This window comes from Eptatretus burgeri, chromosome 3 (genome assembly GCF_056783735.1).
Source record: "Eptatretus burgeri isolate ZD-2024b chromosome 3, Ebu_testis_v1, whole genome shotgun sequence".
Lineage (NCBI taxonomy): Eukaryota > Metazoa > Chordata > Myxini > Myxiniformes > Myxinidae > Eptatretus > Eptatretus burgeri.
Genome location: NC_140963.1, coordinates 116,270,435 through 116,283,179, shown reverse-complemented (window position 1 = coordinate 116,283,179; position 12,745 = coordinate 116,270,435). Strand labels below are relative to the sequence as shown.

The window sequence follows — 12,745 nt, the reverse complement described above, 5'->3', positions numbered from 1 at the left end:
TTTATTGGCTTAGCACGGTGCGTGTTGAGAAATATCAAGACAGTAAATTGTTCATGGACCGACAGGCCTTGGTGACCATCCGCTCGGGTTACACACTGTTCGAGCACAGTAAAGGCTCGTCCCACTCGAGGTCTGCCGAGGGTCTGAATTCCCCGGTAGCTTTTCCGCGTGGGTAATTAGGTATGTTGAAGTTTGGCAATTAACCCTACCCCACGCGGTCGAATTATTGGTGATTCATGGTCCTGTAAGGGACCCGTGCCTTTCGGACTTATCCGAGGGTCACAACCTAAATTTGGGTGTGTTCGGTGGAGCCGACTCTACTGCTCCCTCTCGCGGTCGTGCTCGCCACCGACACCTGGCCCCACAGCAAATATATATATATATATATATATATATATATATATATATATATATATATATATATATATATATATATATATATATATATATATATATATATATCAAAAATTGATCCTCTGAACTTCAGGCCTATTAGCTTGCTTCCAATTATAAGCAAGGTCATGGAATATATATCACTGCAGTTAACATCAAAACCTTCTTTTTATCCAGCGGACTGATCTAAGATGTTTAGTTTGGTTTCAGACCCGGTCATTCTACCTTGGACATGTTGCTTCTACTCTCTCTAAAATGGATGAAGCTCTTAATGTCAGACATGAGATCAGGGCCATCTCTCTGGACATATCTCGAGCATTTAATACAGTCTGGCACCCCGCCTTCATCTCCAAACTCTCTACTAATGGCATTGAAGGCCAACTCGTATACATGGCTTACTCACGTCCTCCAGTCCCATATTCAGTGCACACATTTGAACGGGATCCTCTTGTCTCCTTTCCCCATCAAGGCTGGAATGCCCCAAGACAGTGTCTTGAGCCTAGGCTTGTCCCTAATCTTCATAATTGATCCTTCTGATTTCCTGGAAAATCTGGCCTATCACTTTGCTGATGATTCCACCCTCTGCCATATCATTTATCATCCTTCAGACAGGTAGACAGCAGCCTCTTCCTTCTCTGCAGACCTTGATGAATCAGGAGCTGGTCCATCACTTGGAATACGTCTTTCAACCTCAACAAATCCCACACACTCACCCTCTCTCTCCAAAAGGACCGCCTGGCAAACCCTCCTATCTACTTTCTAAACAAACTACTTGAAGAGGTTAAGTCACTTCAACATTAGTGCCTTACCATCAGCCATTATATTTCTTGGGCAGATTATATTACCAAAATGGCCTCCAAATCGAGCCATCGAATGGGCATCCTTCATCGTGTAAGGTCTTTCCTTGGCCAGTCGGAACTTTCAACAGCCTACAAGGCTTTCATTCACAGCTTGATGGAGTACTGCTCTCCCCATTCGGCTGATGCCCCCATCTCATAGCTTGCTCTTCTTGATGCGGTGAAAAGCAAGGCCCTAAAATCATTGCGATCTCTCATGATGAAGATGAGTGTCCAGGCCAGTAACTCTCACATCATAGGCATATTGGAGGCCTCTGTGTGTGCTACCACCTCCTTTTTGGTCTTGCACCCTCTGCCTTATTTTGGCTCTGTCACTCTCAGGTTTCTGCAGGGTGTACACGGTATGCCAGTGACCCTTTTCTTGTTAAACTCCCAAAATTCAGGTTCACTACTCACCTCCACCCATTTGTTCCTCTTTTCTCTTGCCTGTGGAACAAACTTCCACAGTCTGTTCAGTCCCATTCTCCCCTCCAGGTCTTCAAAAACAGCTGTTCACCACCATCTCTTATCTTTCCCCATCCAAACCATCATCTTTTCTACCCCCATCAATCCACCCCAACCCACCTCCTTCAAATTCCCTGCTTTCCATTCTGAAAGTCCCTGTAGTGTAAGGATCTGAAAGTCCCTGTCGTGTCCATATCGTTTACCCCGTGTTACCCCACCCCATCCCTCTCCCTTCCACAGATATCCTAATGTCTCTGTTCCCCACTGTTTTTTTCCTTCTCTCTCCTACCCCTCTTGTCTCCTGCCCCCCCCCCCTTGTGATACGTTCTCTGTGTTACCTCTTGTACGAACCTTGGCATTGAATATTAAAAATACAATAAAAAAGTTAAACATCAGGAGAAAACATGTTTTTAATCGATTCCTTACGTGACAGTGCTTTCTTTCCTTGAGACGGAGCATTCCCTTTGCGCTGTGTTTATCACCACTCACAAGTTGATATGGTTTGTCAGCGAAGTGAGACCCCACCCTCGGCGGCCCTGTCTCGAAAAATTGTGAACCATGATCGGTTATGTGGGGGTCCCTTGTCATCTCGGGGCCCGTGCAATTGCATGGGATGCACGCCCCTAACACCGCCTCTGGCTCTACCGAGTGCCTTTCTCATTCCTTTGTAACTTCTCTGAGCTTCATCCACAACTTTTGGGTTGTGTGCCCCCAACTCTTTCCAAATTCCATCATTTCAGTGCTGGACTCACCATCAACCTTCACAAGTCAGAGAAAGACCTCATGCAATATTTGTGCAGTCACCTGTTTTTGAAAGTTTCCTCCAACCTGTCATCTCAAACTAAACTGAAGTGAGCATAGTCTGACTGTGAGGTGTATGAATGATGGAAGTAGACAGCAGATTGGTTCCATTGGCAGCACAGGAAGAAGGAGGCACTCAGTGCATGTGATGCGCAAAACGATGCAAATACCATCGATTATTTGATGCTGCATACAAAATGATGACCATTGATGGTCACTCCAGAGTTGAAATGGCTTTTAGTTTTATTCGTCAGTGTTTTGTGCTGTGATGATTGAAAAGCTATAGTTTATGGCAAAATTAATTCAAATTGTTTGATGGATCTGAACGTAAATGTTGCCATTTATTTTTCATGAAATCATTTTACACTTAAGAGGGGTTATCGATGCTGTTTTCGATTTTCAGCATAAATTAAGACAGTAAGTTGTTGTGATGAATGTGAAGATTAAGTAGGGAAGAAATAAAAGGAATGAGATATTCCTTCAAAAGGAGGAGAAAGGATCACTAGAGATCTGTGGAGGTTCATTATAGTATGAAGTAAGAAGTATACCATAAGGGGAAAGGGAAACATTCAAAGTATTTTGGAGTTCGAGATCCACAATACTAAATTATCTTTAAAAGGAAGGAAAAGTGGTTACTCACATTGCACATACTCGTGTGCAGCCTTGTAGTTTCTGGTTGCATCATTGGTTCGGGAGACAGCTACGCCACTGATGCTGTGCCCCTATACCAGTACACTGGTACTCATTTCACCGACTTCAGAAGGATGACAGGCTAAGTCAACCCCACGTGGTATTAATTTAGTGGAGGACGGAGCTCAAACTCAGGACCCTAGGATACCAAGCCAGGCACCCTAACCACTAAGGCAACACTCGGCTTCGTGGTTACTCAGAGTGATAGTCATGGACTCATGGTTAACCACCACCGACACACTCCAATGAGCACTGTCTGAAGCAGTTTAGCAACACGGCTGTTCAGCCAATGCAGCACCTGTTCAACTTGAATTCTGGTAGATCTTTGATCAATGTGGATTACATTTCATAAGATCAGCCAAATTTGTAACTTTAGAACCAGGTTATTCCAAGTATGACATATGGCATACAAGGAAAAGCAGATACAGGGAAAAAGCAATTATGCCACCTATCCCGTACCATTGCCATCAACTCAACATAACTTTAAGGAGGGATGATGAGAATGCAATGACATACAATCTCGAAGGAGGTAAAAAAAAAAAAAAAAAACTCATGAAAAACAAGCCTGGGAGGAGGTAATGGAATGACTGGCAGGTTTGGATGGGATGGTTGGGGGAGGGGTAGGGTCTGGGGGTGGAAGCACCTTGAAGGAGGCAAGGCATTTACACTCACAGGCGCACAAGCTCGTGGGCTCGTGCGTTTTCATAAAAACGATCAGAATAACAATAACCTACCATTATGACCACATCGTTGCCATCACTGAAGGATTACACATTGGCTCACACAGAATTTTCCAAATGATCTGTAAGTGATCATAATCATGAGAGAAAGGGTGGCCTTCAGGGCCGTACACATACAATATTAATCCAAAGGGAAAGAAGGGTGCGGGAAAGGAACGCATTTAAAAACGACAAGGGCACTCGGTAGAGCGCATACCTCCGCCCCACAATGTCTGATCCATGAGAACATATCAGGCCCAAGACATTTTTTAAATGTCATGCTATATATCGTTTTTTGGCCCTATCTCTCAATGGTGAAGAATCACGTAAAAAAAATCAAATAATTCTCGTACCCAGATCCGGATTTGGAGCTTCCGCAAAATCGAATCAATTAGTCTTTGTCACACACCCAATCTGTCCACCAAGTTTCAACTGAATCCGTCCACAACTTTTTGAGACATCGTGATATGTATTAGTTCAGCCGCATCAATGGTGAAGAATCACTTAAAAAAAAAAATTCTCATACCCAGACCCGGATTCGGATCTTTACCAAAATTGAATCAATTCTTCCTTTTCACACACCCAACGTGCCCACCAAGTTTCGTCCGAATTCGTCAACAACTTTTTGAGATATCGTGAGAAATATCATTTTTGGTCCTATCTCTCAATGGTGAAGAATCACTTAAAAATTCTAGTAGCCGGATCCGGATTTTAATCTTCATGAAAATCTAATCAGTTTGTCCTTGTCACACACCCAGCCTGCCCACCAACTTTTATCCGAATCCGTCCACAACTTTTTGAGATATCCTGCACACAGACAGACACAAACAAACAAACAAACAAACAAACAAACAAACAAACAAACAAGAAAAAGACGTGCAGAGCACGATGCTTGCAAAATCCACCCCCCCCTTTCTAAAGATTGCCATCATCAATCCATCGGGACCATACTCTGTGCAGAGTGTTGGTGGTGCCTAAGGCCTAAGTCACATTTGCCACGGCGGCCGTGGGGTCTCCAAAATCTACGGCCACGAGCAATTATACGGCGCCTCAGTATTTCCACGGTCACACAATGTAGCAGTCACATATGTTTGTATTTTTCGGGGAGCTGCACGGCGTATTTATAAATTGTGGAGACCGAAAACGTGGGGTTGCCGTACGGTCTTTGATTTGATGTCGCACGGTGACCTTCAGGGGGCCCTGCGGCGGCCATATAATTTTCAAGGCAGACGCAAAGTAGCCTCAAGGTGCCCACAAGGCGACCGCAGGGGGGCCCTAAGGCGAACGTGTGGCCAGACGGACGACGACGGATGGGTTAATTTTATTTTTTTTTTACCAGTTTTTTTGTTTCGGCTTGTCGAATTGCTACGGCGAACGTAGAAATGAAAAAAAGTTATAACTCCGCGTTATAATTCCACAGCGACCCCTACGGCCTGTAAAAGATAGCCAAACGGCATAGGGCCACCCTGAGACCACCACACGTTTCTGTCAATTCAGAGGGCGTACGGCCGCCGTATCCTCGCCGTAGAGCAAATGTGACTTTGGTCTAAGCAGTCTCCTTGGCTGTTGGGCACAATCCTGGACGGATCGCCACTCCGACACAGTATACCAGCATGCTGGTACTTATTTTGCCGACCTTGGAAGGATGACAGGCAGAGTCAACCCCACCTGGTATTAATTCAACAGAAAAAGTGGGATTTGAACTCAGGATTCGAGGATCCCAAGCCCACCACCATAACCATTAAGCCAACACCAGGCAAAGGTTGCCATGGATACATCAAATTGTCCATTTCATTTAGATGAAAATTGACAATCTTCATCACAGACCAGGTCAATCGGATGAAAATTGATGATTTTAGAAGTTTGACCTTGAGTTGACCATTCACCTTTTGAATTCAAAAATGGTTGGTTTCCAAATAAAGTGATGCACCATGCAATTGCTGCTTAATTTTCAGGATAATCAGATGAAAATCGATGATTTTTCAGATGAAATTTGATTTTAGAAGATTGACCTTGAGTTGACCCTTGACCTAAAATAGTCGCTTTCCCAATTCAATGATGGACTCTGCAAATCTTGTTCAACTTTCAAGTTAATAAGATGTAAATTGACAATTTTTCAGTTGAAAATTGATTTTAGAAGGTTGACCTTGAGTTGACCTTTGACCTTTTGATCTCAAAATGAATAGGCTTCACAGTTGAGACCACCTTTACAAGCTGGTAGAGTTTCATGACTATCAGTTTCGAATTTTGACCTGTAGGCGATCGACAGACAGACAGAGGGGTGAAAACATAACCTCCTTCAACTTCGGCGGTGGAGGTAACTAAGAAAGAGCAATCAAAGATTGCAGACCCTCGCCAGGACTCGTTTTGTGTGGTTGTATTTTGTGGGGGCAAATAAATGGAAGGATGTACGAAATGATGTCATTGCTTGAAACTAAAAGGTCTAAATCGTCGAGTTGTCAAGGTGTACATGTCAAAGGTCTTAAAGTTACAAAGGAAAAGTTAACTCTTAAATGAGCTGAACCATGGTACACAGAGAGAGAGAGAGAGAGAAAAAAGGTGAAATGGTCTGAAGGTTGAAAGGTGTAAAGATCGAAATGTCTGAAAAGGTCGAACGGGTCTAAAGGGTCTTAAAACGTCTAAAAGGGTCTTAAGGTCAAAGGGGTCTGAACTCTAACGCATATTATAATGTCTGAGAGGTGTGAAGATCTAAAAGCCGAAATGTCTAAAAGGGTCTAAAGGGCAGAAAGGAGTCTATGGGGTCCTTGGGAGTTTAAAATGGTCTAATGGGGGAATATAATATAGTCTTTGGGTTATAAAGAGTCCAACAGGATCTACAAGGTCTTTAGGGTCTTAGGGTTCAAAGCAGTCTTAGGGATATATAGTATCTTAAGTGTCAAAGGTACTAAATGACCTTAGGGGTCTTGAGGGTCCTTTTTGGGATACATAGTCGAGGCTCGTGGAAGAGCTAGTGCACTGAATGGATCAGGACATAACAGACAAAAACAGGATGCAAAAGGAACAGTAGAGAGAGGGGAGAAACACAAACAGCAGAGATGAAGGCCAAGATAGAGGGAAATTTGGACAAATTATGGGTGTGGAGAGGAATGGAGGCCAGGAGAGGATGCATGGGGTGGAAAAGATGGAGACAGAAAGAAACTCCAAGGAGGACAAAATGGAAATTTGGAAGGAGGTGGGTTACTCACGTTCTGTGCGGACAAACAAACAGACAAACAGACAAACTGACCAAAATGCAACACCATCTCCTCTGGCAAGGGTAAACATTGAGAAAAGGAAAGAAAGTGAATTGAAGAAAGAAAGGAAAGGTTTGCAGAAAGAGGGATAAACAAGGGCTTTTTAATAGATTTAGTCACCTTCCGCTCAACGAACCCTCACCTGGTCCTCCTACACCAAACTTCTATCTAATTCCAACCTCTATTTCCTTCTATCAACACTTCCTACGTTCCCTTATCCTTTTTTTCTTTCCTCATCTCCTCCTCCTCCTCCTCCTCCTCCTCCTCTTTTCTCAATGTAATTTTTCCAAATTATGCTAATCACCCGTCTGCATATAAATAACACAGATATGGACACCAATATTATAGAGTTACTGCTCGGTTATCCGCAAAACGTTGTCGATTCGAAATTCCAATGCCATACGGAACATTAACACAGAAGTTATTTTACAGCGATTTAAATTGACAGACTCGTCCATTTCACGTGAATTCTGCCCTTCTTTACATTTTGAGTGAAATCGTGAAAATGACAGCTGAAGATATCGGTTGGCCAATCTGCACTCATGGTTTGCTTTTCACGCGCGTACAGTGGGCGTTCCAAGCTCACATCTTCAGGATTCATGAAGTGAAGCAATAAGCATGTCCTGGCTTCACATGTGTGCTCCATGGATAATAATTTCATCGTTGTGAGCTTTTCTTTTCTTTTTTTTTATGACTTCAGCTTTACATGTTTCAAAGACTTTCAGGACCCTTCATATATTTGTGCTATTTTCAGGGTACATACAAAGGAATAAGAGTATTCTTTCGTATGCATCGCATGGCTGCACGTCGCATCATTGGCTGAGGGGAGCACACCTGTGCTGCTAATGCAGCATCCGAGGGACGGCACACACATTGATGCCTTGCCTTGCCTGCAAGACACCAGGATGTATACATACCTCTCGGCCACCCTGCCGGCCCCAAATATTCCATTCATCAATGTGATATAACTTTAACATAATAATCTATCGTTCTGTGAAAATGACGTGTTCCTGCATTCTGAACGATTATGTTTCATGATGTAATAGCATATGTACAGTGGGGAGAACAAGTATTTGATACACTGCCGATTTTGCAGGTTTTCCCACTTACAAAGCACGTAGAGGTCTGTAATTTTTATCATAGGTACACTTCAACTGTGAAAGATGGAATCTAAAATAAAAATGTTGAAAATCACATTGTATGATTTAAAAAAAATTAATTTGCATTTTATTGCATGAAATAAGTATTTGATAAATCAGACAAACAGAATTTAATATTTGGTACAGAAACGTTTGTTTGCAATTTCAGAGATCAGACGTTTCCTGTAGTTCTTAACCAGGTTTGCACAGACTGCAGCAGGGATTTTGGCCCACTCCTCCAAACAGATCTTCTCCAGATCCTTCAGGTTTCAGGGCTGTCGCTGGGCAACACAGACTTTCAGCTCCCTCCAAAGATTTTCTATTGGGTTCCGCTCTGTAGACTGGCGAGGTCACTCCAGGACCTTGAGATGCTTCTAACGGAGCCACTCATTAGTTGCTCTGGCTGTGCGTTTCGGGTCGTTGTCATGCTGGAAGACCCAGCCACGCCCCATCTTCAATGTTCTTGTTGAGGGAAGGAGGTTGTTGGCCAAGATCTCGTGATACATGGCCCCATCCATCCTCCCCTCAATACGGTGCAGTCGTCCTGTCCCCTTTGCCGAAAAGCATCCCCAAAGAATGATGTTTCCACCTCCATGCTTCACGGTTGGGATGGTGTTCTTGGGGTTGTACTCATCCTTCTTCTTCCTCCAAACACGACGAGTGGAGTTTAAACCAAAAAGCTCTATTTTGGTCTCATCAGACCACATGACCTTCTCCCATTCCTACTCTGGATCAATCAGATGGTCATTGGCAAACTTCAGACAGGCCTGGACATGCGCTTGCTTGAGCAGAGGGACTTTGCGTGCGCTGCAGGATTTTAATCCATGACGGCGTAGTGTGTTACTGATGGTTAATTTTGAAACTGTGGTCCCAGCTCTCTTCAGGTCATTGACCAGGTCCTGCCATGTCGTTCTGGGCTGATCCCTCACCTTTCTCATGATCATTGAGGCTCCACGAGGTGAGATCTTGCCTGGACCCCCAGACCGAGGGAGATTGACTGTTATCTTGAACTTCTTTCATTTTCTAATAATTGCGCCAACAGTTGTTGCCTTCTCACCAAGCTGCTTTCCTATTGTCCTGTAGCCCATCCCAGCCTTGTGCAAGTCTACAATTTTGTCCCTGATGTCCTTCGACAGCTCTCTGGTCTTGCCCATTGTGGAGAGGTTGGAGTCTGATTGATTGAGTGTGGACAGCTGTCTTTTATGCAGATAACGAGTTCAAACAGGTGCAGTTAATACAGGTAATGAGTGGAGAATGGGAGCGCTTCTTAAAGACAAAACTAACAGGTCTGTGAGAGCCGGAATTCTTACTGGTTGTTGGGTGATCAAATACTTAATTCATGCAATAAATGCAAATCAATTATTTTAAAATCATACAATGTGATTTTCAGGATTTTTGTTTTAGATTCCATCTTTCACAGTTGAAGTGTACCGATGATAAAAATTACAGACCTCCAGGTGCTTTGTAAGTGGGAAACCCTGCAAAATCGGCAGTGTATCAAATACTTCTTCTCCCCACTGTATACATTTACAAACTTTTACCTACTTGTCAACTTTCTGGGTTAGTTTTCAATACATTTGCTTTTATTCTCATTCAAACTGTCTATACAGTTTTATTCACTTTCAACATCAAATGGTTGTAAAACCAGAAGGGACAGCTTGGAGATGTCTAACTCTCGTGTCAGATTTTTCGAAAATGTAGAAAATAATGACCACAATACAATATGGCAAATACATAGGAAATTCCTGCCATAATATTGACAGCATCAAAGTTTTATACAAATAACCTGCTTATACAAAGAATACATGCCTCCGATGTTCTCAGCGATTACATTCTGAAGGTTTATCTGACTTTCAACAAGTACAGCAGTAATTTACAAGCACACTGTAAGTGACAGGATAACTCAGAAGTAGTGTACTCATCTGTGATCTGTCTAGTCTGGGTTCAATTCCCACCCTGACTATAAACTGCCATTCTCATGCTCTGTTGGCAAGGTGGTGCATCTCTGAGTATGTTGTTCGTCAGATCAAGGGCATTAAACGGAAGTTCCACCTGCCAACATTGGCTGGTGGAATTGAAAGTTCCCATGGTGTATTTTCTTCTTCGTCTTGCGTATGGCAGTTTGGCTGCCGGGTAGCTATCATTTTGTTGGGGCACGGCTATGCTGCTGATGCTGCGCCTCTCTACCAGTACACTGGTACTCATTCTGCCGACCTCAGAAGGATGACGGTCTGAGTCAACCTCACCTGGCGTTAATTCAATGGCCAACAGGACTCAAAATTAGGACCCGAAGATCCCAAGCCAGCCACCCTAACCACAAAGCCAACAGCAGCCTTTTATGGTGTATTTTGCAAAGAGTAGTGTGCTGTCACCCTTGTCAAGTTCCCAATTCCTGCAGGCACCAACAAAGTCAAAGCTCGTGCCAACGCTGTGGCATTCTCTGCAATTAATTGGACCTGTGGTCTGTAGCATGGTTTGATACATGGCAGGATATGATAAGAACAACGATAACAACTAACCGTGGTATGGGGATAACAGACAGCACAACAGGAAGTTGATGAGCAATTTCATTGTTAAAACATGAGCAGCCAGAGAGTGAAAGATAACTTACATCATGCTGTGATGTAGAATGAGATGTGCGGTGGTCCTGTGTCGATGTAGAATGCAATGGCCAGGCTGGGCATTCTGGCGATGGTGGTGATCGACAAGTTCTCCAGAAAGGCAGCAGTTCTTCTTTGTCGGTCCTGTCCTCCTCTTCTGTAGGTTCTTCTGTCATTCTGACCTGCTGCAGGCACAAAATCATTGTGATTAAATTTCAAATCCGAGGACTTTACGTTGGATTCAAATTCAGCCTGACTAAATAACAATCACTCAAAAAGAATTAGACTGGAGCATTGTTCTGTAAGACAAACAGCACAATCATACTACAACATGCAATTTTGTGTCCGTCTGTCTGCATGTCTGTGGCCGATGCATTCAGTCGTTAGTGATTCGATCTCAACCAAACTTGCCAGGACTACTGAGGGTCATATGACAAAGGTTATAGCTCCTTGGTTTGACCCCCTTTCCCCTGGGGGTTCCGAAGGTGGGGCCGACACAAAATCTCTACGTAAATGGGTATCGTGTTGTGCCGCTTCCCATGTTGGTGGGAGAGGGTATTACCAGTGACCCTTCAGAGCCCTTAATTGTATCACAAGTAAGAGGCATTCACCTTATTTTCACAGTCGCTTAGTCTATGTCGCTTTCGACTCGATTGCAAAGAATCTGGAGGAATTCCAATGTTTTATTGCCATTTTCTGAATTGGGGAAATGCAGTGTTAAGGTGCATAGATAACATCCTGAACTTTTATTCCATTATTGTCATGGCATCTAATAATGAAAGTAATAACAACAAGTATTAAAATAGCATAATAATATTAACAATAATAACAGTAGTTCTGTTCTGTTCTTGCATGTGGTAGCTTGGCTGCCAGGTAGCTATCATTTCTTGGAAGCAAGGCTGTGACCACTGATGCTGTGCCCCTCTACCAGTACACTGGTACTCATTTGGCTGACCTCAGAAGGATGACAGGCTGAGTCAACCCCACCTGGTTTTAATTCAGCAGCCAATGGGGCTCAAACTCAGCACCCTAAGATCCTAAGCCAGCCACCCTAACCACGAAGCCAACACCATGCTTATAATAGTAATAATTGCCAATAATAATAAGGATAACAACATGATCCCTCCATCTCCCACACACTCGAAGGGAGCGGATGTTTCTCCCAACAAAAAGGCAACACAAGCAAAGAAATGGCTCGTGCGGTCATGAAACCGAGGACAGCAGTTGCTCTACGGGTTAACCAACAGACAATTGATTAAGTGTCAAGCCTGTTGGAAGCAATGGCCCACAAAGTGGAGCTGGCAACACCATGCCAAAGCTCGTTAGCTTTCCTTGACAATCAATGGCTTCGGCCCAAAGACGTTTTGCTAAAGTTGAAGCTGGAATTTCTAAGCTCGAACACCGTCGTAATAGATCACTGAAAAAGGCCACTCAATAAAATAAGTACTTTGGCAACATAATCACACACATTAGTTTTGTCGACAACAAGAAGGATGATCATTTGGGACACCAGGTATTAAATAATTGCTCCCGAGTGTGCCGTGACTCCTTGAGGTGACCATCTTAAATTGTGCTTCTACGCTGTAGTTTACAATGCTCTTGACTCGTGCTGTGACTTACTTATACAAATCTGCCCTTTCATCATTCTTGTGCCCAACTCCCCGTGCCACATCCCAGAGGACAACTGCAGGCCTTAACGATGGCGCGGATCAAACCTGCAATGAGCGCTGCACGGAAAAAATATATCAGTCGCCAACGTTTCCACCATCTCCTTTCCATTTATCCAATTCAGATTTTTATTTCGCCTCTGGCAGGCAATTTTTACCACGACTTTGGCAAGGTACTTTT

General features: G+C 43.5%; 1 protein-coding gene across 3 annotated transcripts in view; it reads right to left on the bottom strand.

Moving 5' to 3' along the window:
- The window catches only part of LOC147030789 (uncharacterized), a 682,768-nt gene that overhangs the window by 50,147 nt on the left and 619,876 nt on the right, over positions 1–12,745 (bottom strand). For all 3 annotated transcript variants that reach the window (XM_085875201.1, XM_085875199.1, XM_085875198.1), the window contains exon 13: positions 10,909–11,082. In XM_085875201.1, the coding sequence (XP_085731327.1) occupies positions 10,909–11,082 (174 nt within the window). The remainder of the gene's footprint in view (positions 1–10,908; positions 11,083–12,745) is intronic.